At 42.1% G+C, this 26,019-nt stretch overlaps 1 protein-coding gene across 4 annotated transcripts in view; it reads right to left on the reverse strand.

Moving 5' to 3' along the window:
* LOC110515989 (rho GTPase-activating protein 42) overlaps positions 1-26,019 on the reverse strand; it is a 224,508-nt gene that overhangs the window by 60,462 nt on the left and 138,027 nt on the right. For 2 of the 4 annotated variants that reach the window (XM_036965192.1, XM_036965191.1), the window contains exons 5-11: positions 20,302-20,403; positions 19,547-19,657; positions 18,450-18,554; positions 9,496-9,625; positions 7,660-7,760; positions 6,493-6,602; positions 5,843-5,902 (exon numbers count right to left, since the gene is read on the reverse strand). In XM_036965192.1, the coding sequence (XP_036821087.1) occupies positions 5,843-5,902; positions 6,493-6,602; positions 7,660-7,760; positions 9,496-9,625; positions 18,450-18,554; positions 19,547-19,657; positions 20,302-20,403 (719 nt within the window). The remainder of the gene's footprint in view (positions 1-5,842; positions 5,903-6,492; positions 6,603-7,659; positions 7,761-9,495; positions 9,626-18,449; positions 18,555-19,546; positions 19,658-20,301; positions 20,404-26,019) is intronic. The other 2 variants (XM_036965193.1, XM_036965194.1) reach the window with 1 other exon arrangement.

Genomic DNA, 26,019 nt, shown 5'->3' on the forward strand with positions numbered 1-26,019 from the left:
AATGTAATAGTACTAATGTACTAGTATTAATGTTATAGTACTAATGTAATAGTACCAATGTAATAGTACTAATGTAATAGTATCAATGTAATAGTATTAATGTACTAGTATTAAATGTTATAGTGCCAATGTACTAGTATTAATGTTATAGTACTAATGTAATAGTACTAATGTAATAATATTAATGTAATAGTACTAATGTAATAATATTAATGTAATAGTACTACTGTACTAGTATTAATGTTATAGTACTAATGTACTAGTATTAATGTTATAGTATTACTGTAATAGTACCAATGTACTAGTACTAATGTAATAATATTAATGTACTAGTATTCATTTTATAGTATTGCCGCTATAGTACTAATGTACAAGTATTAATGTTATAGTACTGATGTAATATTACTAGTGTAACAGTATTAATGGTATAGTATTAATGTAATAGCATTAATGTACTAGTATTTATATTATAGTACTGATGTAAGAGTACTAATGTAATAGTATTAATGTAATAGTACCAATGTAAGAGTCTGTGATAGTATTAATGTAATAGTATTAATGTAATAGTACTAATGTAACAGAACCAACGTAATAGTACCAATGTAATAGTACTAGTGTAATAGTATTACTGCTATAGTATTAATGTTATAGTACTAATGTGGAGGTACCAATGCCATAGTACTAATGTACTAGTATTCATGTTATAGTATTATTGTTATAGTACAAATGTACTAGTATTAATGTTATAGTACTGATGTAATAGTACTACTGTAATAGTACTAATGCAATCATATTAATGCTGTAGTATTAATGTAATGGTACTAATGTACTAGTATTCATGTTATAGTTCTAATGTAATAGTACTAATGCACCAGTACCAATGTAATAGTATTAATGTTATATTATTAGTGTTATAGTATTAATGTAATAGTACTAATGTAATACTACTAATGTAATAGCACTAATGTAATAGTACCAATGTATTAGTACTAATGTAATAGAATGAATGTAATAGTACTAGTGTAATAGTATTAATGTCATAGTATTAATGTAATAGTACTAATGTAATATTATTACTGTTATAGTATTAATGTAATAGTATTAATGTAATAGTCGTAATGTAATAGTATTGATATACTAGTATTAATGTAATAGTACTAATGTAATAGTACTAATGTAATAGTCGTAATGTAATAGTCGTAATGTAATAGCATTGATGTACTAGTATTCATTTTATAGTATTGCCGCTATAGTACTAGTAATAGTCGTAATGTAATAGTCGTAATGTAATAGCATTGATGTAATAGTATTACTGTAATAGTATTAATGTAATAGTCGTAATGTAATAGTATTGATGTAATAGTATTAATGTAATAGTACAAATGTAATAGTATTAATGTAATAGTACTAATGTAATAGTACCAATGTAATAGTACTAAGTAATAGTATTCATGTACTGGCATTAATATAATAGTATTAATGTAATAGTATTAATGTAATGGCACTAATGTAATAGTATTCATGTAATAGTGTTAATATAATAGTACTAATGTAATAGTAGTAATATAGTAGTACCACTGTAATAGTATTAATATAATAGTACCAATGGAATAGTATTAATGTAATGGTATTAATGTAATAGCACTAATGTAATAGTATCTGTGTAAAAGTATTAATGTAATAGTATTAATGTGATAGTATCTGTGTAAAAGTATTAATGTAATAGTATTAATGTAATAGTATCTGTGTAAAAGTATTAATGTAATAGTATTAATGTAATAGTATCCATGTAATGGTATTAATGTAATAGTATCCATGTAATGGTATTAATGTAATAGTATCCATGTAATAGTATTAGTGTTATAGTACTAATGTAATAGTATCTGTGTAAAAGTATTAATGTAATAGTATTAATGTAATAGTATCTGTGTAAAAGTATTAATGTAATAGTATCTGTGTAAAAGTATTAATGTAATAGTATTAATGTAATAGTATCCATGTAATGGTATTAATGTAATAGTATCCATGTAATAGTATTAGTGTAATAGTATCCATGTAATAGTATTAATGTAATAGTATCTGTGTAAAAGTATTAATGTAATAGTATTAATGTAATAGTATTAATGTAATAGTATTAATGTAATAGTATCCATGTAATGGTATTAATGTAATAGTATCCATGTAATGGTATTAATGTAATAGTATCCATGTAATAGTATTAGTGTTATAGTACTAATGTAATAGTATCCATGTAATAGTATTAATGTAATGGTATCCATGTAATGGTATTAATGTAATAGTATCTGTGTAAAAGTATTAATGTAATAGTATTAATGTAATAGTATCCATGTAATGGTATTAATGTAATAGTATCCATGTAATGGTATTAATGTAATAGTATCCATGTAATAGTATTAGTGTTATAGTACTAATGTAATAGTATCTGTGTAAAAGTATTAATGTAATAGTATTAATGTAATAGTATCCATGTAATGGTATTAATGTAATAGTATCCATGTAATGGAATTAATGTAATAGTATCCATGTAATAGTATTAGTGTTATAGTACTAATGTAATAGTATCTGTGTAAAAGTATTAATGTAATAGTATTAATGTAATAGTATCCATGTAATAGTATTAGTGTAATAGTATTAATGTAATAGTATCCATGTAATAGTATTAGTGTTATAGTACTAATGTAATAGTATCTGTGTAAAAGTATTAATGTAATAGTATTAATGTAATAGTATCCATGTAATAGTATTAGTGTAATAGTACTAATGTAATAGTATCCATGTAATAGTATCCATGTAATAGTATTAATGTAATAGTACTAATGTAATAGTATCCATGTAATAGTATTAATGTAATAGTATCCATGTAATAGTACTAATGTAATAGTATCCATGTAATAGTATCCATGTAATAGTACTACTGCAATAGTACTAATGTAATAGTATCCATGTAATAGTATCCATGTAATAGTATTAATGTAATAGTACTAATGTAATAGTATCCATGTAATAGTATCCATGTAATAGTACTACTGCAATAGTACTAATGTAATAGTATCCATGTAATAGTATCCATGTAATAGTATTAATGTAATAGTACTAATGTAATAGTATCCATGTAATAGTATCCATGTAATATTAACCATGTAAAAGTACTAATGTAATAGTATCCATGTAATATTATCCATGTAATAGTACTAATGTAATAGTATCAATGTAATAGTACTAATGTAATAGTATCCATGTAATAGTATCCATGTAATAGTACTAATGTAATATTATCCATGTAATAGCATCCATGTAATATTATCCATGTAATAGTACTAATGTAATAGTATCCATGTAATATTAACCATGTAAAAGTACTAATGTAATAGTATCCATGTAATATTATCCATGTAATAGTACTAATGTAATTGTATCCATGTAATAGTACTTATGTAATAGTATCCATGTAATAGCATCCATGTAATATTATCCATGTAATAGTACTAATGTAATAGTATCCATGTAATATTAACCATGTAATAGTACTAATGTAATAGTATCCATGTAATATTATCCATGTAATAGTACTACTGTAATAGTACTAATGCAATAGTATCCATGTAATAGTATCCATGTAATAGTATTAATGTAATAGTACTAATGTAATATTATCCATGTAATAGTATCCATGTAATAGTACTAATGTAATAGTATCCACATAATAGTATCCATATAAGAGTATTAATGTAATAGTACTAATGTAATAGTATCCACATAATAGTATCCATATAAGAGTATTAATGTAATAGTACTTATGTAATAGTATCCATGTAATAACATCCATGTAATATTATCCATGTAATAGTACTAATGTAATAGTATCCATGTAATATTAACCATGTAATAGTACTAATGTAATAGTATCCATGTAATACTATTAATGTAATAGTATTAATGTAATAGTATCCATGTAATAGTACTAATGTAGTATTATCCATGTTATAGTATTAATGTAATAGTATTCATGTAATAGTATTAATGTTATAGTATTACTGTAATGGTATCTTTGTAATAGTATCCATGTAATAATATTAATGTAATAGTACTAATGTAATAGTATTAATGTAATAGTATCCATGTAATAGTATCCAGGCAATAGTAAATAAATGTTAACATGAACTCATATATTGATGCATTACCGCCCACCGGCTAGTAGTAAGAGTTAGCGCTAGCTGAAAGCCATGTAGCTAGATGTTGCAGCCGATGCTGCTGACGTGTTGGAATAGAGCAGGCTGACTCCTGTGGTGACTCAGAACACCCAGACAGCAAGTGTAATGTAATGATGATGAATGGATGAGCTGGAGATTAACATACGGTGTCCATTTTAGAACAACCTCAGTCGCAAGCCTCATCCTGGGTATACTTTCCCCTAGGTTCAGATCTAGGATCAGCTTCCCCTCCCCCAATACTAACGATTAGTGGAGGAAAATAAATAAAGCTGACCGAAGATCAGCGGCAACTCCACCGTATCCCAGGGTGAGGCTTGAGGAAAAGGATGTCCTCAAAAGTACACCGTACAGGAAGATGACTGGGGTCGTGGCTCCACGTTGCCCTTGTGGTTAGAACAAGCACCTTGTGGCATATCTGATCTTTCAGGTGATAAATTAGTTAGCTACCCAGCCAGTTAAACAGGAGTTAATGTCCATGCTCACCTCAGCAGCGCATCAGATTGGAGATGAAGAGAGAGAGCTGCTTTGACCAGACCTGGGTTCAAATACTCTTTTTGAAATAATTTAAAATACTTTGTGTGTTTTTAATGTTTGCCTGTATTAATTAAAACCAATGAATGTACGGATATAAAATTCCCCAAACTGTTTACCTGCCCATCTGGCATCCTAGGCAAAATAGAACAAACGCTGAAATGATTTGAAAGATTTCAAATAGTATTTGAATCCAGGTCTGATGGTTAGCTACTGCTACACCCTCCCTCTCCGTTCTGAAACGCACCGACCCAGCCGAGCGAAGGCCTGAATGTGCTGATGCCATCATCTCATCAATTAAAACCACTTGATCAATGGCTTTCCTCCTTGTTCTCCAGGACTGGTTTGATCTGCATCTGAATGTCTGTCTGCCTCTTCCTGTCCTTCTTACTGTACTAGTCAAACATTTAAGGTCGTATTAAAATCAACAATGTTCCCCCCATGCATTAAGGGGCTCTGAAATCTGACAATTGTACAATTGGAATCAAGTTGACGAATGACTCCATTAAAGTCAGAATGATATTATTGAAATCGATAAATGATTATAGTAATTGCAGATGAGAAGAAATTATTCAAGTGGAATATTATTTTTGTGTCACGCTTTCCTTTCCCATCAAAATTGATTGTGATTGGTGAAGTCTGATTCGGTGATTGTGATTGGTGGAATGGAAAGATTAAAAAAACAAAAAAAAACAATGTTTTTTATTCAAAGTTAATTTGAAGTTGTGAAGTTTGATAGATTCAGTGAGTGAATGAATGGGCACGACTATCAGCCTTGAACACATGCAGTAACATGCTCATCGCTACAGCAACATGCTCATCGCTGCAGCAACATGCTCATCGCTATAGCAACATGCTCATCGCTACAGCAACATGCTCATCGCTACAGCAACATGCTCATCGCTACAGCAACATACTCATCGCTACAGCAACATGCTCATCGCTACAGCAACATGCTCATCGCTGCAGCAACATGCTCATCGCTACAGCAACATGCTCATCGCTGCAGTAACATGCTCACTGCTCTGAGAGAGAGGGGACAGTATAGTAACAGTATAGTAACGTCACTGGTCACATACCGGACTTTACAGAACTTTAACTGAAGAGGTCGGAAAAGAGTTCCTTGACAGATGTCAGTTCTACATCGACACGAAGAAACACAGAGAGAGAAGAAGAAATGGGTACAAATAACAGAAAACTGAAACAAGAGAATTGTACGTATAAAGACTGCTTACTAGATGGCACATTTAGTCAAACAAAAGGCTTCAGTGAAAGGACACTGAGAAGAACATGCAGGACACGAACAGACAGAGCTGAAAACATCTAAACACATCCACACACTAATAATAACAATAGCTAAAAAAGGTCCAATCAGGTTTGAACAGGGAGTTAAAAACGTCCAATCAGGTTTAAACAGGGAGCTTAAATAGTTAATGAAAGGGGACATCCACTTGTTTTCCCATTAAGGCGTCTGTCTTTTCAAATCCCACAGAGTTGCAATCAGTCCCAAGTGACTGCAGTGGAACCAGCACTAGTCTGATGATAACAATCATTACGATGACAACTGGGTCTGTTACTGTCATCATCATTGACTACCGTTGCCATGCCATAGTCATAGCCATTTGGCTAGAGCACAGACAGGGCAGGGACCAGCAGGCTAAATAGGAGTGCCATTTTAATATTAATAAGATGATTCATTCAACTACTGATATGAATAATGATGACAGACCTCTCCACCACTTCGATGTCGAAACAGAAACGCTTGTCGATGGAGTCGGTCTTCCTTCGGATACAGGACTTCAGCTTGAACATCTCAGATGGACTCACCACCAGACCATTCTAGAACACAACAGAGGGATTCATGATTAGACTGGTGTAGAACAGAACAGAGGGATTCATGATTAGACTGGTGTAGAACACAACAGAGGGATTCATGATTAGACTGGTGTAGAACACAACAGAGGGATTCATGATTAGACTGGTGTAGAACACAACAGAGGGACTCATGATTAGACTGGTGTAGAACACAACAGAGGGATTCATGATTAGACTGGTGTAGAACACAATATAGGGATTCAAGATTAGACTGGTGTAGAACAGAACAGAGGGATTCATGATTAGACTGGTGTAGAACACAACAGAGGGATTCATGATTAGACTGGTGTAGAACACAACAGAGGGATTCATGATTAGACTGGTGTAGAACACAACAGAGGGACTCATGATTAGACTGGTGTAGAACACAACATAGGGATTCAAGATTAGACTGGTGTAGAACAGAACAGAGGAATTCATGATTAGACTGGTGTAGAACACAACAGAGGGATTCATGATTAGACTGGTGTAGAACACAACAGAGGGATTCATGATTAGACTGGTGTAGAACACAACAGAGGGATTCATGATTAGACTGGTGTAGAACACAACATTAGTATTTCCTGGTCAGCTCTAGTTTATTGTCTAGAACTAGGGCCAATAGTATTTCCTGGTCAGCTCTAGTTTATAGTCTAGAACTAGGGCCAATAGTATTTCCTGGTCAGCTCAAGTTTATAGTCTAGAACTAGGGCCAATAGTATTTCCTGGTCAGGTCTAGTTTATTGTGTAGAACTAGGGCCAATAGTATTTCCTGGTCAGCTCTAGTTTATAGTCTAGAACTAGGGCCAATAGTATTTCCTGGTCAGTTCTAGTTTATAGTCTAGAACTAGGGCCAATAATATTTCCTGGTCAGCTCTAGCTTATTGTCTAGAACTAGGGCCAATAGTATTTCCTGGTCAGCTCTAGTTTATTGTCTAGAACTAGGGGCAATAATATTTCCTGGTCAGTAAAAACTCTGGACACTAATAATCTAATGTTTATCACCGCCCAGTAGATGCCTGTGTACTACAGTATACACTACCTGTTTGCCAGCTGATTTGGTTTCAAAGGTGATCATGGTGAAGGCTTTGCTGCTCTTCTCATACGTACAGTAGTGTCGCGTCCACGTGCATCCCAGCGGCCCTGACACAGAGAGAAGGAACAACACAGCCATGATTGGTCATGAAAGAACAACAAATACATTTAAAAAGGCACCTATTCCCTATATAGTGCACTACTTCTGACCAGGGCCTGTAGGGCTCTGTAGTGCACTATATAGGGAATAGGCTGCAATTTGGGACGGAAACAACAACAGCCAAGCTAAGCCATGATTGCTTCCTGAAACCACAATGTTCTGGAAAGACTTCTGAAATTAAATTCCTAATTAAGATAAAACAACATGTTGTTGTTGTTTATCATCTGAGATAAAGTTTCCAGTATTCAGGGAATTTCCTCCAGTTCAAGTTTGAGAGCACATCAAAGCTGGATGAGGAAATATAATGAGATAGAGTTGCGTTCTCAGAGTTTGGTTCTCAGAGTCAGAGTTATGATCCTAGAGTTACAGTTGTGTTCTCAGAGTCAGAGTTTTGTTCTCAGAGTCAGAGTTACATTCTCAGAGTCAGAGTTACATTCTCAGAGTCAGAGTTTTGTTCTCAGAGTCAGAGTTACATTCTCAGAGTCAAAAGTTTCGTTCTCATAGTATGAGATATATTCTCAGAGTCAGAGTTTTGTTCTCATAGTATGAGATATATTCTCAGAGTCAGAGTTTTGTTCTCAGAGTCAGAGTTACATTCTCAGAGTCAGAGTTTTGTTCTCAGAGTCAGAGTTACATTCTCAGAGTTAGAGGTTTAGGGGTCTAGGATTAGGAGTTAGAGGTCTGGGATTAGGAGTTAGAGGTTTAGGGGTCTGTGATTAGGAGTTAGAGGTTTAGGGGTCTGGGATTAGGAGTTAGAGGTTTAGGGATCGAGGATTAGGAGTTAGAGGTTTAGGGATCGAGGATTAGGAGTTAGAGGTTTAGGGGTCTGGGATTAGGAGAGAGGTTTAGGGCTCTAGGATTAGGAGTTAGAGGTTTAGGGGTCTGGGATTAGGAGTTAGAGGTTTAGGGATCTAGGATTAGGAGTTAGAGGTTTAGGGGTCTGGGATTAGGAGTTAGAGGTTTAGGGCTCTAGGATTAGGAGTTAGAGGTTTAGGGCTCTAGGATTAGGAGTTAGAGGTTTAGGGGTCTGGGATTAGGAGTTAGAGGTTTAGGGATCTAGGATTAGGAGTTAGAGGTTTAGGGGTCTGGGATTAGGAGAGAGGTTTAGGGCTCTAGGATTAGGAGTTAGAGGTTTAGGGATCGAGGATTAGGAGTTAGAGGTTTAGGGGTCTGGGATTAGGAGAGAGGTTTAGGGGTCTGGGATTAGGAGAGAGGTTTAGGGCTCTAGGATTAGGAGTTAGAGGTTTAGGGATCGAGGATTAGGAGTTAGAGGTTTAGGGGTCTGGGATTAGGAGAGAGGTTTAGGGGTCTGGGATTAGGAGTTAGAGGTTTAGGGGTCTGGGATTAGGAGTTAGAGGTTTAGGGATCTAGGATTAGGAGTTAGAGGTTTAGGGGTCTGGGATTAGGAGAGAGGTTTAGGGCTCTAGTATTAGGAGTTAGAGGTTTAGGGGTCTGGGATTAGGAGTTAGAGGTTTAGGGGTCTGGGATTAGGAGTTAGAGGTTTAGGGGTCTGGGATTAGGAGAGAGGTTTAGGGGTCTGGGATTAGGAGTTAGAGGTTTAGGGGTCTGGGATTAGGAGTAAGAGGTTTAGGGGTCTGGGATTAGGAGTTAGAGGTTTAGGGGTCTGGGATTAGGAGTTAGAGGTTTGGGGGTCTGGGATTAGGAGTTAGAGGTTAGACTCACGTTTCTCCTGGACGTAGAGGAACCCCTCCATGGTCCACTGCCCTGGAGGTTTGTAGTCCTGATCAGCTGATCTGATTCTCTTCATCAGTTTCTCTACCTCCTGCTTCGTACTCACAAAGTTGTTCCTCGTCTGTATGCACACACACACACACACACACACACACACACGCACACGCGCACACACACACACACACAGATCAAAAGATAGAGATTGGCGCAAAACCAGCTTCCATGTATCAACAAGAGAGAGCATGCATCATAACAGGCAACAGATGCAGATGCTATCATTAAAGCTGTTGTGTAGTTATTAAACACAATAACACCAATACACCATACATTATAAAAGCCTTTTTTTCTGGTGACCCACTGGGACATACTGAGGAATAATATACATTATTAAAAGATATCAAAAGATGTTGATAGACAGTAAACGATACTCCATGGAGGCAGATGAAAAGAACAACAGTTGAAGATATATTTCACTGAGCAAGTCAACATGACACACTGTTGTGCGCTTCCAAAATGGCACCCTATTCCCTATGAAGCCGCATTGGTCTCTGTCCAAAAGTAGCGCACTTACATGTGGAATAGTAGGGTGCCTTTTCACATTTTCTCAAAGCCTCAGTCTCACGAGAGAACAAGATCCAGTCTGATGTGGGTTCAACCTGAACAACAACCAGTCTGCTGTGGGTTCAACCTGAACAAGATCCAGTCTGCTGTGGGTTCAACCTGAACAAGATCCAGTCTGCTGTGGGTTCAACCTGAACAACAACCAGTCTGCTGTGGGTTCAACCTGAACAACAACCAGTCTGCTGTGGGTTCAACCTGAACAACAACCAGTCTGATGTGGGTTCAACCTGAACAACAACCAGTCTGCTGTGGGTTCAACCTGAACAAGATCCAGTCTGCTGTGGGTTCAACCTGAACAAGATCCAGTCTGATGTGGGTTGAACCTGAACAAGATCCAGTCTGCTGTGGGTTCAACCTGAACAACATCCAGTCTGCTGTGGGTTCAACCTGAACAACAACAAGTCTGCTGTGGGTTCAACCTGAACAACATCCAGTCTGCTGTGGGTTCAACCTGAACAACAACCAGTCTGCTGTGGGTTCAACCTGAACAACAACCAGTCTGCTGTGGGTTCAACCTGAACAACAACCAGTCTGATGTGGGTTCAACCTGAACAAGATCCAGTCTGCTGTGGGTTCAACCTGAACAACAACCAGTCTGATGTGGGTTCAACCTGAACAACAACCAGTCTGCTGTGGGTTCAACCTGAACAACAACCAGTCTGCTGTGGGTTCAACCTGAACAAGATCCAGTCTGCTGTGGGTTCAACCTGAACAACAACCAGTCTGATGTGGGTTCAACCTGAACAAGATCCAGTCTGCTGTGGGTTCAACCTGAACAACAACCAGTCTGCTGTGGGTTCAACCTGAACAACAACCATTCTGCTGTGGGTTCAACCTGAACAACATCCAGTCTGATGTGGGTTCAACCTGAACAACAACCAGTCTGATGTGGGTTCAACCTGAACAACATCCAGTCTGATGTGGGTTCAACCTGAACAAGATCCAGTCTGCTGTGGGTTCAACCTGAACAACAACCAGTCTGCTGTGGGTTCAACCTGAACAACATCCAGTCTGATGTGGGTTCAACCTGAACAACATCCAGTCTGATGTGGGTTCAACCTGAACAAGATCCAGTCTGCTGTGGGTTCAACCTGAACAACAACCAGTCTGCTGTGGGTTCAACCTGAACAACAACCAGTCTGATGTGGGTTAAACCTGAACAACAACCAGTCTGCTGTGGGTTCAACCTGAACAACATCCAGTCTGATGTGGGTTCAACCTGAACAAGATCCAGTCTGCTGTGGGTTCAACCTGAACAACAACCAGTCTGCTGTGGGTTCAACCTGAACAACAACCAGTCTGCTGTGGGTTCAACCTGAACAACATCCAGTCTGATGTGGGTTCAACCTGAACAACAACCAGTCTGATGTGGGTTCAACCTGAACAACATCCAGTCTGATGTGGGTTCAACCTGAACAAGATCCAGTCTGCTGTAGGTTCAACCTGAACAACAACCAGTCTGCTGTGGGTTCAACCTGAACAACAACCAGTCTGCTGTGGGTTCAACCTGAACAACATCCAGTCTGCTGTGGGTTCAACCTGAACAACAACCAGTCTGCTGTGGGTTCAACCTGAACAACAACCAGTCTGATGTGGGTTCAACCTGAACAAGATCCAGTCTGCTGTGGGTTCAACCTGAACAACAACCAGTCTGATGTGGGTTCAACCTGAACAACAACCAGTCTGCTGTGGGTTCAACCTGAACAACAACCAGTCTGCTGTGGGTTCAACCTGAACAAGATCCAGTCTGCTGTGGGTTCAACCTGAACAACATCCAGTCTGATGTGGGTTCAACCTGAACAAGATCCAGTCTGCTGTGGGTTCAACCTGAACAACAACCAGTCTGCTGTGGGTTCAACCTGAACAACAACCATTCTGCTGTGGGTTCAACCTGAACAACATCCAGTCTGATGTGGGTTCAACCTGAACAACAACCAGTCTGATGTGGGTTCAACCTGAACAACATCCAGTCTGATGTGGGTTCAACCTGAACAAGATCCAGTCTGCTGTGGGTTCAACCTGAACAACATCCAGTCTGATGTGGGTTCAACCTGAACAACATCCAGTCTGATGTGGGTTCAACCTGAACAAGATCCAGTCTGCTGTGGGTTCAACCTGAACAACAACCAGTCTGCTGTGGGTTCAACCTGAACAACAACCAATCTGATGTGGGTTAAACCTGAACAACAACCAGTCTGCTGTGGGTTCAACCTGAACAACATCCAGTCTGATGTGGGTTCAACCTGAACAAGATCCAGTCTGCTGTGGGTTCAACCTGAACAACAACCAGTCTGCTGTGGGTTCAACCTGAACAACAACCAGTCTGCTGTGGGTTCAACCTGAACAACATCCAGTCTGATGTGGGTTCAACCTGAACAACAACCAGTCTGATGTGGGTTCAACCTGAACAACATCCAGTCTGATGTGGGTTCAACCTGAACAAGATCCAGTCTGCTTTGGGTTCAACCTGAACAACAACCAGTCTGCTGTGGGTTCAACCTGAACAACAACCAGTCTGCTGTGGGTTCAACCTGAACAACATCCAGTCTGCTGTGGGTTCAACCTGAACAACAACCAGTCTGCTGTGGGTTCAACCTGAACAACAACCAGTCTGCTGTGGGTTCAACCTGAACAACATCCAGTCTGATGTATTTGTATGTTGCATTTATTATGGATCACTATTAATTCCTATCAAGGCAGCAGCTACTCTTCCTGGGGTTTATTATGGATCCCCATTAGTTCCTGCCAAGGCAGCAGCTACTCTTCCTGGGGTTTATTATGGATCCCCATTAGTTCCTGCCAAGGCATCAGCTACTCTTCCTGGGGTTTATTATGGATCCCCATTAGTTCCTGCCAAGGCAGCAGCTACTCTTCCTGGGGTTTATTATGGATCCCCATTAGTTCCTGCCAAGGCAGCAGCTACTCTTAGAAACTAGGGCCTGTAAGACCTGCCTTGTTGATAGTGTTGTTAAGAAGGTAGAAACTGGGGCCTGTAGGACCTGCCTTGTTGATAGTGTTGTTAAGAAGGTAGAAACTAGAGCCTGTAGGACCTGCCTTGTTGATAGTGTTGTTAAGAAGGTAGAAACTAGGGCCTGTAGGACCTGCCTTGTTGATAGTGCTGTTAAGAAGGTAGAAACTAGGGCCTGTAGGACCTGCCTTGTTGATAGTGTTGTTAAGAAGGCAGAAACTAGGGCCTGTAGGACCTGCCTTGTTGATAGTGTTGTTAAGAAGGTAGAAACTAGAGCCTGTAGGACCTGCCTTGTTGATAGTGTTGTTAACAAGGTAGAAACTAGGGCCTGTAGGACCTGCCTTGTTGATAGTGCTGTTAAGAAGGTAGAAACTAGGGCCTGTAGGACCTGCCTTGTTGATAGTGTTGTTAAGAAGGTAGAAACTAGGGCCTGTAGGACCTGCCTTGTTGATAGTGTTGTTAAGAAGGTAGAAACTAGGGCCTGTAGGACCTGCCTTGTTGATAGTGTTGTTAAGAAGGTAGAAACTAGGGCCTGTAGGACCTGCCTTGTTGATAGTGTTGTTAAGAAGGTAGAAACTAGAGCCTGTAGGACCTGCCTTGTTGTTAGTGTTGTTAAGAAGGTAGAAACGAGGGCCTGTAGGACCTGCCTTGTTGATAGTGTTGTTAAGAAGGTAGAAACTAGGGCCTGTAGGACCTGCCTTGTTGATAGTGTTGTTAAGAAGGTAGAAACTAGGGCCTGTAGGACCTGCCTTGTTGATAGTGTTGTTAAGAAGGTAGAAACTAGGGCCTGTAGGACCTGCCTTGTTGATAGTGTTGTTGAGAAGGTAGAAACTAGGGCCTGTAGGACCTGCCTTGTTGATAGTGTTGTTAAGAAGGTAGAAACTAGAGCCTGTAGGACCTGCCCTGTTGATAGTGTTGTTAAGAAGGTAGAAACTAGGGCCTGTAGGACCTGCCTTGTTGATAGTGTTGTTAAGAAGGTAGAAACTAGAGCCTGTAGGACCTGCCTTGTTGATAGTGTTGTTAAGAAGGTAGAAACTAGGGCCTGTAGGACCTGCCTTGTTGGTAGTGTTGTTAAGAAGGCAGAGCATCACAGACTTCTCCACATCTTAGCTCCTGGTCTTCAGCACCCAAAGAGACACATCACTGTTTCTCCGGTCAATACATTCTAAGTACATTTTCATTTTGCTGTGGGATCTTGTGCTTTAGTGGGCCTGAGAGGGCTACACAACCCCTCAGGGTGTTAAGAGTTACAACATATGATATGAATACTGTAGATTGAAGCTGGAGCTACAGTACTGCTTTGGGCTCATACTTTAGACAACTAATTTAACTATTGTTGCCATACAGAAACTACAGCTCAGTGTTCGACACCATAGTGCCCACAAAGTTCATCACTAAGCTAAGGACTCTGAGACTAAACACCTCCCTTTGCAACTGGATCCTGGACTTCCTGACGGGCCGTCCCCAGGTGGTGAGGGTAGGCAAGAACTCATCTGCCACGCTGATCCTCAACACTGGAGTCCCTCAGGGGTGCGTGCTCAGTCCCCTCCTGTACTCCACATTGTCTCTGTTCTTGCACCCCCCGTATATAGTCTCCACATTGACTCTGTACCGGTACCCCCTGTATATAGTCTCCACATTGACTCTGTACCGGTACCCCCTGTATATAGCCTCCACATTGACTCTGTACCGGTACCCCCTGCATATAGCCTCCACATTGACTCTGTACCGGTACCCCCTGTATATAGCCTCCACATTGACTCTGTACCGGTACCCCCTGTATATAGCCTCCACATTGACTCTGTACCGATGCCCCCTGTATATAGCCTCCTCATTGACTCTGTACCGGTACCTCCTGTATATAGCCTCCACATTGACTCTGTACCGGTACCCCCTGTATATAGCCTCCACATTGACTCTGTACCGGTACCCCCTGTATATAGCCTCCACATTGACTCTGTACCGGTACCCCCTGTATATAGCCTCCACATTGACTCTGTACCGTAACACCCTGTATATAGCCTCCACATTGACTCTGTACCGGTACCCCCTGTATATAGCCTCCTCATTGACCCTGTACTGGTACCCCCTGTATATAGCCTCCACATTGACTCTGTACTGGTACCCCCTGTATATAGCCTCCACATTGACCCTGTAATGGTACCCCCTGTATATAGCCTCCTCAATGACCCTGTACTGGTACCCCCTGTATATAGCCTCCACATTGACTCTTTACTGGTACCCCTTGTATATAGCGTCCACATTGACTCTGTACTGGTACCCCCTGTATATAGCCTCCACATTGACTCTGTACCGGTACCCCCTGTATATAGCCTCCTCATTGACTCTGTACCGGTATCCCCTGTATATAGCCTCCACATTGAGTCTGTACCGGTACCCCCTGTATATAGCCTCCACATTGACTCTGTACCGGTACCCCCTGTATATAGCCTCCACATTGACTCTGTACCGGTACCCCCTGTATATGGCCTCCACATCGACCCTGTACCGGTACCCCCTGTATATAGCCTTCTCATTGACTGTACCGTAACACCCTGTATATAGTCTCCACATTGACTCTGTACCGGTACCCCCTGTATATAGCCTCCACATTGACTCTGTACCGGTACCCCCTGTATATAGCCTCCTCATTGACTCTGTACCGGTACCCCCTGTATATAGCCTCCTCATTGACCCTGTACTGGTACCCCCTGTATATAGCCTCCACATTGACTCTGTACTGGTATCCCCTGTATATAGCCTCCACATTGACCCTGTACTGGTACCCCCTGTATATAGCCTCCTCATTGACCCTATACTGGTACCCCCTGTATATAGACTCCACATTGACTCTGTACCGGTACCCCCTGTATATAGCCTCCACATTGACTCTGTACCGTAACACCCTGTATATAGCCTCCACATTGACTCTGTACCGTAACACCCTGTATATAGCCTCCACATTGACTCTGTACCGTAACACCCTGTATATAGTCTCCACATTGACTCTGTACCGTAACACCCTGTATATAGCCTCCACATTGACTCTGTACCGGTACCCCCAGTATATGGCCTCCACATCGACCCTGTACCGGTACCCCCTGTATATAGCCTTCTCATTGACTCTGCACCGTAACACCCTGTATATAGTCTCCACATTGACTCTGTACCGGTACCCCCTGTATATAGTCTCCACATTGACTCTGTACCGGTACCCCCTGTATATAGCCTCCACATTGACTCTGTACCGGTACCCCCTGTATATAGCCTCCACATTGACTCTGTACCAGTGCCCCCTGTATATAGCCTCCTCATTGACTCTGTACCGGTACTCCCTGTATATAGCCTCCACATTGACTCTGTACCAGTACAAACTGTATAAAGCCTCCACATTGACTCTGTACCGGTACCCCCTGTATATAGCCTCCACATTGACTCTGTACCGGTACCCCCTGTATATAGCCTCCACATTGACTCTGTACCGGTACCCCCTGTATATTGCCTCCACATTGACTCTGTACCGTAACACCCTGTATATAGCCTCCACATTGACTCTGTACCGGTAGCCCCTGTATATAGCCTCCACATTGACTCTGTACCGGTACCCCCTGTATATAGCCTCCACATTGAATCTGTACCGGTACCCCCTGTAAATAGCCTCCACATTGACTCTGTACCGGTACCCCCTGTATATAGCCTCCACATTGAATCTGTACCGTAACACCCTGTATATAGCCTCCACATTGACTCTGTACCGTAACACCCTGTATATAGCCTCCACATTGACTCTGTACCGGTACCCCCTGTAAATAGCCTCCACATTGACTCTGTACCGTAATACCCTGTATATAGCCTCCACATTGACTCTGTACCGTAATACCCTGTATATAGTCTCCACATTGACTCTGTACCGTAATACCCTGTATATAACCTCCACATTGACTCTGTACTGGTACCCCTTGTATATAGCCTCCACATTGACTCTGTACCGTAATACCCTGTATATAGCCTCCACATTGACTCTGTACCGTAATACCCTGTATATAGCCTCCACATTGACTCTGTACCGTAATACCCTGTATATAGCCTCCACATTGACTCTGTACCGTAATACCCTGTATATAGCCTCCACATTGACTCTGTACCGTAACACCCTGTATATAGCCTCCACATTGACTCTGTACCGTAACACCCTGTATATAGCCTCCACATTGACTCTGTACCGTAATACCCTGTATATAGCCTCCACATTGACTCTGTACCGTAATACCCTGTATATAGCCTCCACATTGACTCTGTACCGTAATACCCTGTATATAGCCTCCACATTGACTCTGTACCGTAATACCCTGTATATAGCCTCCACATTGACTCTGTACCGTAACACCCTGTATATAGCCTCCACATTGACTCTGTACCGTAACACCCTGTATATAGCCTCCACATTGACTCTGTACCGTAATACCCTGTATATAGCCTCCACATTGACTCTGTACCGTAATACCCTGTATATAGCCTCCACATTGACTCTGTACCGTAATACCCTGTATATAGCCTCCACATTGACTCTGTACCGTAACACCCTGTATATAGCCTCCACATTGACTCTGTACCGTAACACCCTGTATATAGTCTCCACATTGACTCTGTACCGTAACACCCTGTATATAGCCTCCACATTGACTCTGTACCGGTACCCCCTGTAAATAGCCTCCACATTGACTCTGTACCGTAATACCCTGTATATAGCCTCCACATTGACTCTGTACCGTAATACCCTGTATATAACCTCCACATTGACTCTGTACCGGTACCCCCTGTATATAGCCTCCACATTGACTCTGTACCGTAACACCCTGTATATAGCCTCCACATTGACTCTGTACCGTAATACCCTGTATATAGCCTCCACATTGACTCTGTACCGTAATACCCTGTATATACGTAGCCTCGGTATTGTTATTTTATTTTGTTACTTTTTCATTTTTCTTTTTTTACTTCTTAGTAAAGACTACAGGTCTGATCTGGGACCAGGGCTACTTAGTAAAGACTACAGGTCTGATCTGGGACCAGGGCTACTTAGTAAAGACTACAGGTCTGATCTGGGACCAGGGCTACTTAGTAAAGACTACAGGTCTGATCTGGGACCAGGGCTACTTAGTAAAGACTACAGGTCTGATCTGGGACCAGGGCTACTTAGTAAAGACTACAGGTCTGATCTGGGACCAGGGCTACTTAGTAAAGACTACAAGTCTGATCTGGGACCAGGGCTACTTAGTAAAGACTACAAGTCTGATCTGGGACCAGGGCTACTTAGTAAAGACTACAGGTCTGATCTGGGACCAGGGCTACTTACGTTCTGCAGGTTGAACTGGAGCTGTTGTTTGTAAGGCTCAAACTCGTGAGCGAGCTCATATCCTTCGTGGTAGAACGTGAACAGACCCTGCAGGAAGGCCAGCAGCTGAGAGGGAGAGACAAGAACATGAAATCCTAACTAATGTACCGCTGTATAAGCTTTGACATTTAGGGGTTGTTGACTGACTCCCAAACGGAGTACTTCACTCCGAGCTGGATACTACTACTACTACTACTACTACAAACGGAGTACTTCACTCCGAGCTGGATACTACTACTACTACTACTACTACTACTACAAACGGAGTACTTCACTCCGAGCTGGATACTACTACTACTACTACTACTACTACAAACGGAGTACTTCACTCCGAGCTGGATACTACTACAACTACTACTACTACTACAAACGGAGTACTTCACTCCGAGCTGGATACTACTACAACTACTACTACTACTACTACTACTACTACTACAAACGGAGTACTTCACTCCGAGCTGGATACTACTACTACTACTACTACTACTACTACTACTACAAACGGAGTACTTCACTCCGAGCTGGATACTACTACTACTACTACTACTACTACTACTACTACTACAAACGGAGTACTTCACTCCGAGCTGGATACTACTACTACTACTACTACTACTACAAACGGAGTACTTCACTTCGAGCTGGATACTACTACTACTACTACTACTACTACTACTACTACAAACGGAGTACTTCACTCCGAGCTGGATACTACTACTACTACTACTACTACTACTACTACTACTACTACTACTACTACAAACGGAGTACTTCACTCCGAGCTGGATACTACTACTACTACTACTACTACTACTACTACTACTACTACTACAAACGGAGTACTTCACTCCGAGCTGGATACTACTACTACTACTACTACTACTACTACTACAAATGGAGTACTTCACTTCGAGCTGGATACTACTACTACTACTACTACTACTACTACTACTACTACTACAAACGGAGTACTTCACTTCGAGCTGGATACTACTACTACTACTACTACTACTACTACTACAAACGGAGTACTTTGGATACTAAAACCTTTACTTTACCGGTTCCACAAACTCAAACTTCTTCTTCTCTTGGACCTCCTGAATCTTGAAGACATACTCCAGGGACGCATCATAGAACACCTGCCTCTCCTTGTCAATCTGTGTGTCCGCCTGCAGGTTAACAAACCACGGGTTAACTTTAGGACAAAGGGAAAGGCAGTATGTGTGTGTGTGTGTGTGTGTGTGTGTGTGTGTGTGTGTGTGTGTGGGGGGGGGGGGGGGGGGTCTACCTGCGGGTTAACAAACAACAGGTTAACTTTAGGACAAAGGGAAAGGCAGTGTGTATGTGTGTGTGTGTGTGTGTGCATATGCATGTGCGTGTGTGTTTGTGTGTGACTGTGTGTGTGCATGGGCACGTACATGTCTGTGTGTGTGTGAATGCATGTCTGTGTTGCGTCTGTGTACTGTGGAGACTATTTGAGAAAGGGTTAATGGTTACACCATCCGGGTTTAGAGAGTACTCTTCCGTGTGTTTGTCTGTGAAGGTACTGGGTAACCAGCAGGATAAACAGTGTTGTCATTGACATTGTGCAGTTGACTTTAGAAAAGCTGCGTTTCCTATATAGTGCACTACATTTAACTAGGGGCGTTTAGGACACAGACATCCATTCATCACAAAGGCCTGTCCAGGTGCTTGAAGCAGATATAACATGTGCTCATAGTTAGCAACGTGATGTCTAGTAACTGGGACTTACCTCTAGTTTTGTCTCGTAACTGGGACATACCTCTAGTTTTGTCTCGTAACTGGGACATACCTCTTGTAAGAACGGTTCTTTCTTCCTGGAAGACAAGGCCAGATGCTTCTCTAGAACGGTGTAGTATTTCTCTGTCTCCTTGTCAAACTTCTTCTTCCCTTCCTGAGAAAGACAAGATATCAACACATGGTAGCAACTCCTCAACACATGGTAGCAACTCCTCAACACATGGTAGCAACTCCTCAACACATGGTAGCAACTCCTCAACACATGGTAGCAACTCCTCAACACATGGTAGCAACTCCTCAACACATGGTAGCAACTCCTCAACACATGGTAGCAACTCCTCAACACATGGTAGCAACTCCTCAACACATGGTAGAACCTCCTCAACACATGGTAGCAACTCCTCAACACATGGTAGAAACTCCTCAACACATAGTAGAACCTCCTCAACACACGGTTCAACGTGATATAACAGTCTCTTGACAAACATTACTGGAGCTATGTCCCAATTATCTGTCCTCCTTCTCCAAGTCTGTCCTTGTTTACTTCCATTGGCTGATTTGAAAGGAAATTAATGGTATAATACATATGGTGGAAACTCCCTCTAGCCCAGGGATGGGCAACTTTACAAAGAAATCTGTACTTATCATGTGGGGCCCACAGTGGCTCGCGGGTCTGCTACCCACATCCATACCACACACATGCAGTCAGAGCTGGCCCTAGCCTTTTGAAGGCCCTAAGCAGTTAGAGCTGGCCCTAGCCTTTTGGCGGCCCTATACAGTCAGAGCTGGCCCTAGCCTTTTGGCGGCCCTATACAGTCAGAGCTGGCCCTAGCCTTTTGATGGCCCTAAGCAGTCAGAGCTGGCCCTAGCCTTTTGGCGGCCCTAAGCAGTCAGAGCTGGCCCTAGCCTTTTGGCGGCCCTAAGCAGTCAGAGCTGGCCCTAGCCTTTGGATGGCCCTATACAGTCAGAGCTGGCCCTAGCCTTTTGAAGGCCCTATGCAGTCAGAGCTGGCCCTAGCCTTTTGAAGGCCCTAAGCAGTCCGAGCTAGCCCTAGCCTTTTGATGGCCCTAAGCAGTCAGAGCTGGCCCTAGGCTTTTGATGGCCCTATACAGTCAGAGCTGGCCCTAGCCTTTTGGCGGCCCTATACAGTCAGAGCTGGCCCTAGCCTTTTGATGGCCCTAAGCAGTCAGAGCTGGCCCTAGCCTTTTGGCGGCCCTAAGCAGTCAGAGCTGGCCCTAGCCTTTTGATGGCCCTATACAGTCAGAGCTGGCCCTAGCCTTTTGGCGGCCCTATACAGTCAGAGCTGGCCCTAGCCTTTTGATGGCCCTAAGCAGTCAGAGCTGGCCCTAGCCTTTTGGCGGCCCTAAGCAGTCAGAGCTGGCCCTAGTCTTTTGATGGCCCTATACAGTCAGAGCTGGCCCTAGCCTTTTGATGGCCCCATACAGTCAGAGCTGGCCCTAGCCTTTTGAAGGCCCTAAGCAGTCAGAGCTGGCCCTAGCCTTTTGGCGGCCCTAAGCAGTCAGAGCTGGCCCTAGCCTTTTGGCGGCCCTAAGCAGTCAGAGCTGGCCCTAGCCTTTGGATGGCCCTATACAGTCAGAGCTGGCCCTAGCCTTTTGAAGGCCCTATGCAGTCAGAGCTGGCCCTAGCCTTTTGAAGGCCCTAAGCAGTCCGAGCTAGCCCTAGCCTTTTGATGGCCCTAAGCAGTCAGAGCTGGCCCTAGGCTTTTGATGGCCCTATACAGTCAGAGCTGGCCCTAGCCTTTTGGCGGCCCTATACAGTCAGAGCTGGCCCTAGCCTTTTGATGGCCCTAAGCAGTCAGAGCTGGCCCTAGCCTTTTGGCGGCCCAAAGCAGTCAGAGCTGGCCCTAGCCTTTTGATGGCCCTATACAGTCAGAGCTGGCCCTAGCCTTTTGGCGGCCCTATACAGTCAGAGCTGGCCCTAGCCTTTTGATGGCCCTAAGCAGTCAGAGCTGGCCCTAGCCTTTTGGCGGCCCTAAGCAGTCAGAGCTGGCCCTAGTCTTTTGATGGCCCTATACAGTCAGAGCTGGCCCTAGCCTTTTGATGGCCCCATACAGTCAGAGCTGGCCCTAGCCTTTTGAAGGCCCTAAGCAGTCAGAGCTGGCCCTAGCCTTTTGATGGCCCTATACAGTCAGAGCTGGCCCTAGCCTTTTGAAGGCCCTAAGCAGTCAGAGCTGGCCCTAGCCTTTTGGTGGCCCTATACAGTCAGAGCTGGCCCTCGCCTTTTGAAGGCCCTATACAGTCAGAGCTGGCCCTAGCCTTTTGATGGCCCTATACAGTCAGAGCTGGCCCTAGCCTTTTGGCGGCCCTATACAGTCAGAGCTGGCCCTAGACTTTTGATGGCCCTAAGCAGTCAGAGCTGGCCCTAGCCTTTTGAAGGCCCTAAGCAGTCAGAGCTGGCCCTAGCCTTTTGAAGGCCCTATACAGTCAGAGCTGGCCCTAGCCTTTTGATGGCCCTATACAGTCAGAGCTGGCCCTAGCCTTTTGGCGGCCCTATACAGTCAGAGCTGGCCCTAGACTTTTGATGGCCCTAAGCAGTCAGAGCTGGCCCTAGCCTTTTGAAGGCCCTAAGCTATACCCACCTCTGCAGCAAAACATTTCAGCAGAACCCATCTTGACAGCAGAGAAAAACAAATCTTCCAATATTGCCATGGGGAGGAGAGGAAATGTTTTCAGTTTTTAATACGATATCTGAGTGAGAGTGACTAACAAAATCATTATGGGCCCCCTGGGCAGTACTTCGACAATGATTACTACAAGCTTAGATAGCTGGCCGGCTAGACTAACTTACACAAAAAGTAATGTTTGTTGACACGGACTATATTAGTGACTGTCAGTGACTGACATAACAACAACAACACTTCTGATACTCAACCAAGTTTCGCAATTCCACCTTGTGTATTCTACTATTCTAACTCTCAACAGGAAATTGAGACTCTGTTTGAGTAAAACCAGCTAAATCTACTGTCTCTATTATATTATGACAGACCAGCTAAATCTACTGTCTCAATTATATTATGACAGACCAGCTAAATCTACTGTCTCTATTATATTATGACAGACCAGCTAGATCTACTGTCTCTATTATATTATGACAGACCAGCTAAATCTACTGTCTCTATTATATTATGACAGACCAGCTAGATCTACTGTCTCTATTATATTATGACAGACCAGCTAAATCTACTGTCTCTATTATATTATGACAGACCAGCTAGATCTACTGTCTCTATTATATTATGACAGACCAGCTAAATCTACTGTCTCTATTATATTATGACAGACCAGCTAAATCTGCTGTTCTCTCTCTATCTATATACATATATATATATATATATATATATATATATATATATATATATATATACATATATATATATATATATATATATATATATATATATATATATACAGTGCCTTGCGAAAGTATTCGGCCCCCTTGAACTTTGCGACCTTTTGCCACATTTCAGGCTTCAAACATAAAGATATAAAACTGTATTTTTTTGTGAAGAATCAACAACAAGTGGGACACAATCATGAAGTGGAACGACATTTATTGGATATTTCAAACTTTTTTAACAAATCAAAAACTGAAAAATTGGGTGTGCAAAATGATTCAGCCCTTTACTTTCAGTGCAGCAAACTCTCTCCAGAAGTTCAGTGAGGATCTCTGAATGATCCAATGTTGACCTAAATGACTAATGATGATAAATACAATCCACCTGTGTGTAATCAAGTCTCCGTATAAATGCACCTGCACTGTGATAGTCTCAGAGGTCCGTTAAAAGCGCAGAGAGCATCATGAAGAATAAGGAACACACCAGGCAGGTCCGAGATACTGTTGTGAAGAAGTTTAAAGCCGGATTTGGATACAAAAAGATTTCCCAAGCTTTAAACATCCCAAGGAGCACTGTGCAAGCGATAATATTGAAATGGAAGGAGTATCAGACCACTGCAAATCTACCAAGACCTGGCCGTCCCTCTAAACTTTCAGCTCATACAAGGAGAAGACTGATCAGAGATGCAGCCAAGAGGCCCATGATCACTCTGGATGAACTGCAGAGATCTACAGCTGAGGTGGGAGACTCTGTCCATAGGACAACAATCAGTCGTATATTGCACAAATCTGGCCTTTATGGAAGAGTGGCAAGAAGAAAGCCATTTCTTAAAGATATCCATAAAAAGTGTTGTTTAAAGTTTGCCACAAGCCACCTGGGAGACGCACCAAACATGTGGAAGAAGGTGCTCTGGTCAGATGAAACCAAAATTGAACTTTTTGTCAACAATGCAAAATGTTATGTTTGGCGTAAAAGCAACACAGTTCATCACCCTGAACACACCATCCCCACTGTCAAACATGGTGGTGGCAGCATCATGGTTTGGGCCTGCTTTTCTTCAGCAGGGACAGGGAAGATGGTTAAAATTGATGGGAAGATGGATGGAGCCAAATACAGGACCATTCTGGAAGAAAACCTGATAGAGTCTGCAAAAGACCTGAGACTGGAACGGAGATTTGTCTTCCAACAAGACAATGATCCAAAACATAAAGCAAAATCTACAATGGAATGGTTCAAAGATAAACATATCCAGGTGTTAGAATGGCCAAGTCAAAGTCCAGACCTGAATCCAATCGAGAATCTGTGGAAAGAACTGAAAACTGCTGTTCACAAATGCTCTCCATCCAACCTCACTGAGCTCGAGCTGTTTTGCAAGGAGGAATGGGAAAAAAATTCAGTCTCTCGATGTGCAAAACTGATAGAGACATACCCCAAGTGACTTACAGCTGTAATCGCAGCAAAAGGTGGCGCTACAAAGTATTAACTTAAAGGGGCTGACTAATTTTGCACGCCCAATTTTTCAGTTTTTGATTTGTTAAAAAAGTTTGAAATATACAATAAATGTCGTTCCACTTCATGATTGTGTCCCACTTGTTGTTGATTCTTCACAAAAAAATACAGTTTTATATTTTTATGTTTGAAGCCCGAAATGTGGCAAAAGGTTGCAAAGTTCAAGGGGGCCGAATACTTTCGCAAGGCACTATTCCTCTATGGACACTCTATTCCTCTATGGGGACACCCTATTCCTCTTCGGACACCCTATTCCTCTACGGACACACCCTATTCCTCTATGGACACCCTATTCCTCTATGGGGACACCCTGTTCCTCTATGGGGACACCCTATTAATATATGGACACTCTATTCCTCTATGGACACTCTATTCCTCTATGGACACACTATTCCTCTACGGACACCCTATTCCTCTACGGACACACCCTATTCCTCTATGGACACCCTATTCCTCTATGGGGACACCATATTCCTCTATTGGGACACCCTATTCCTCTATGGACACTCTATTCCTCTATGGGGACACCCTATTCCTCTGTGGATACACCCTATTCCTCTACGGACACCCTATTCCTCTACGGACACCCTATTCCTCTATGGACACACCCTATTTCTCTGTGGATACACCCTATTCCTCTATGGGGACACCCTATTCCTCTATGGGGACAGCCTATTCCTCTATGGGGACACCCTATCCCTCTGTGGATACACCCGATTCCTCTGTGGATACACCCTAATCCTCTATGGACACACCCTATTCCTCTACGGACACCCTATTCCTCTATGGACACTCTATTCCTCTATGGGGACACCCTATTCCTCTACGGACACCCTATTCCTCTATGGACACACCCTATTTCTCTGTGGATACACCCTATTCCTCTATGGACACACCCTATTCCTC

Source organism: Oncorhynchus mykiss, chromosome 27 (genome assembly GCF_013265735.2).
Source record: "Oncorhynchus mykiss isolate Arlee chromosome 27, USDA_OmykA_1.1, whole genome shotgun sequence".
In the NCBI taxonomy this organism is placed as follows: domain Eukaryota; kingdom Metazoa; phylum Chordata; class Actinopteri; order Salmoniformes; family Salmonidae; genus Oncorhynchus; species Oncorhynchus mykiss.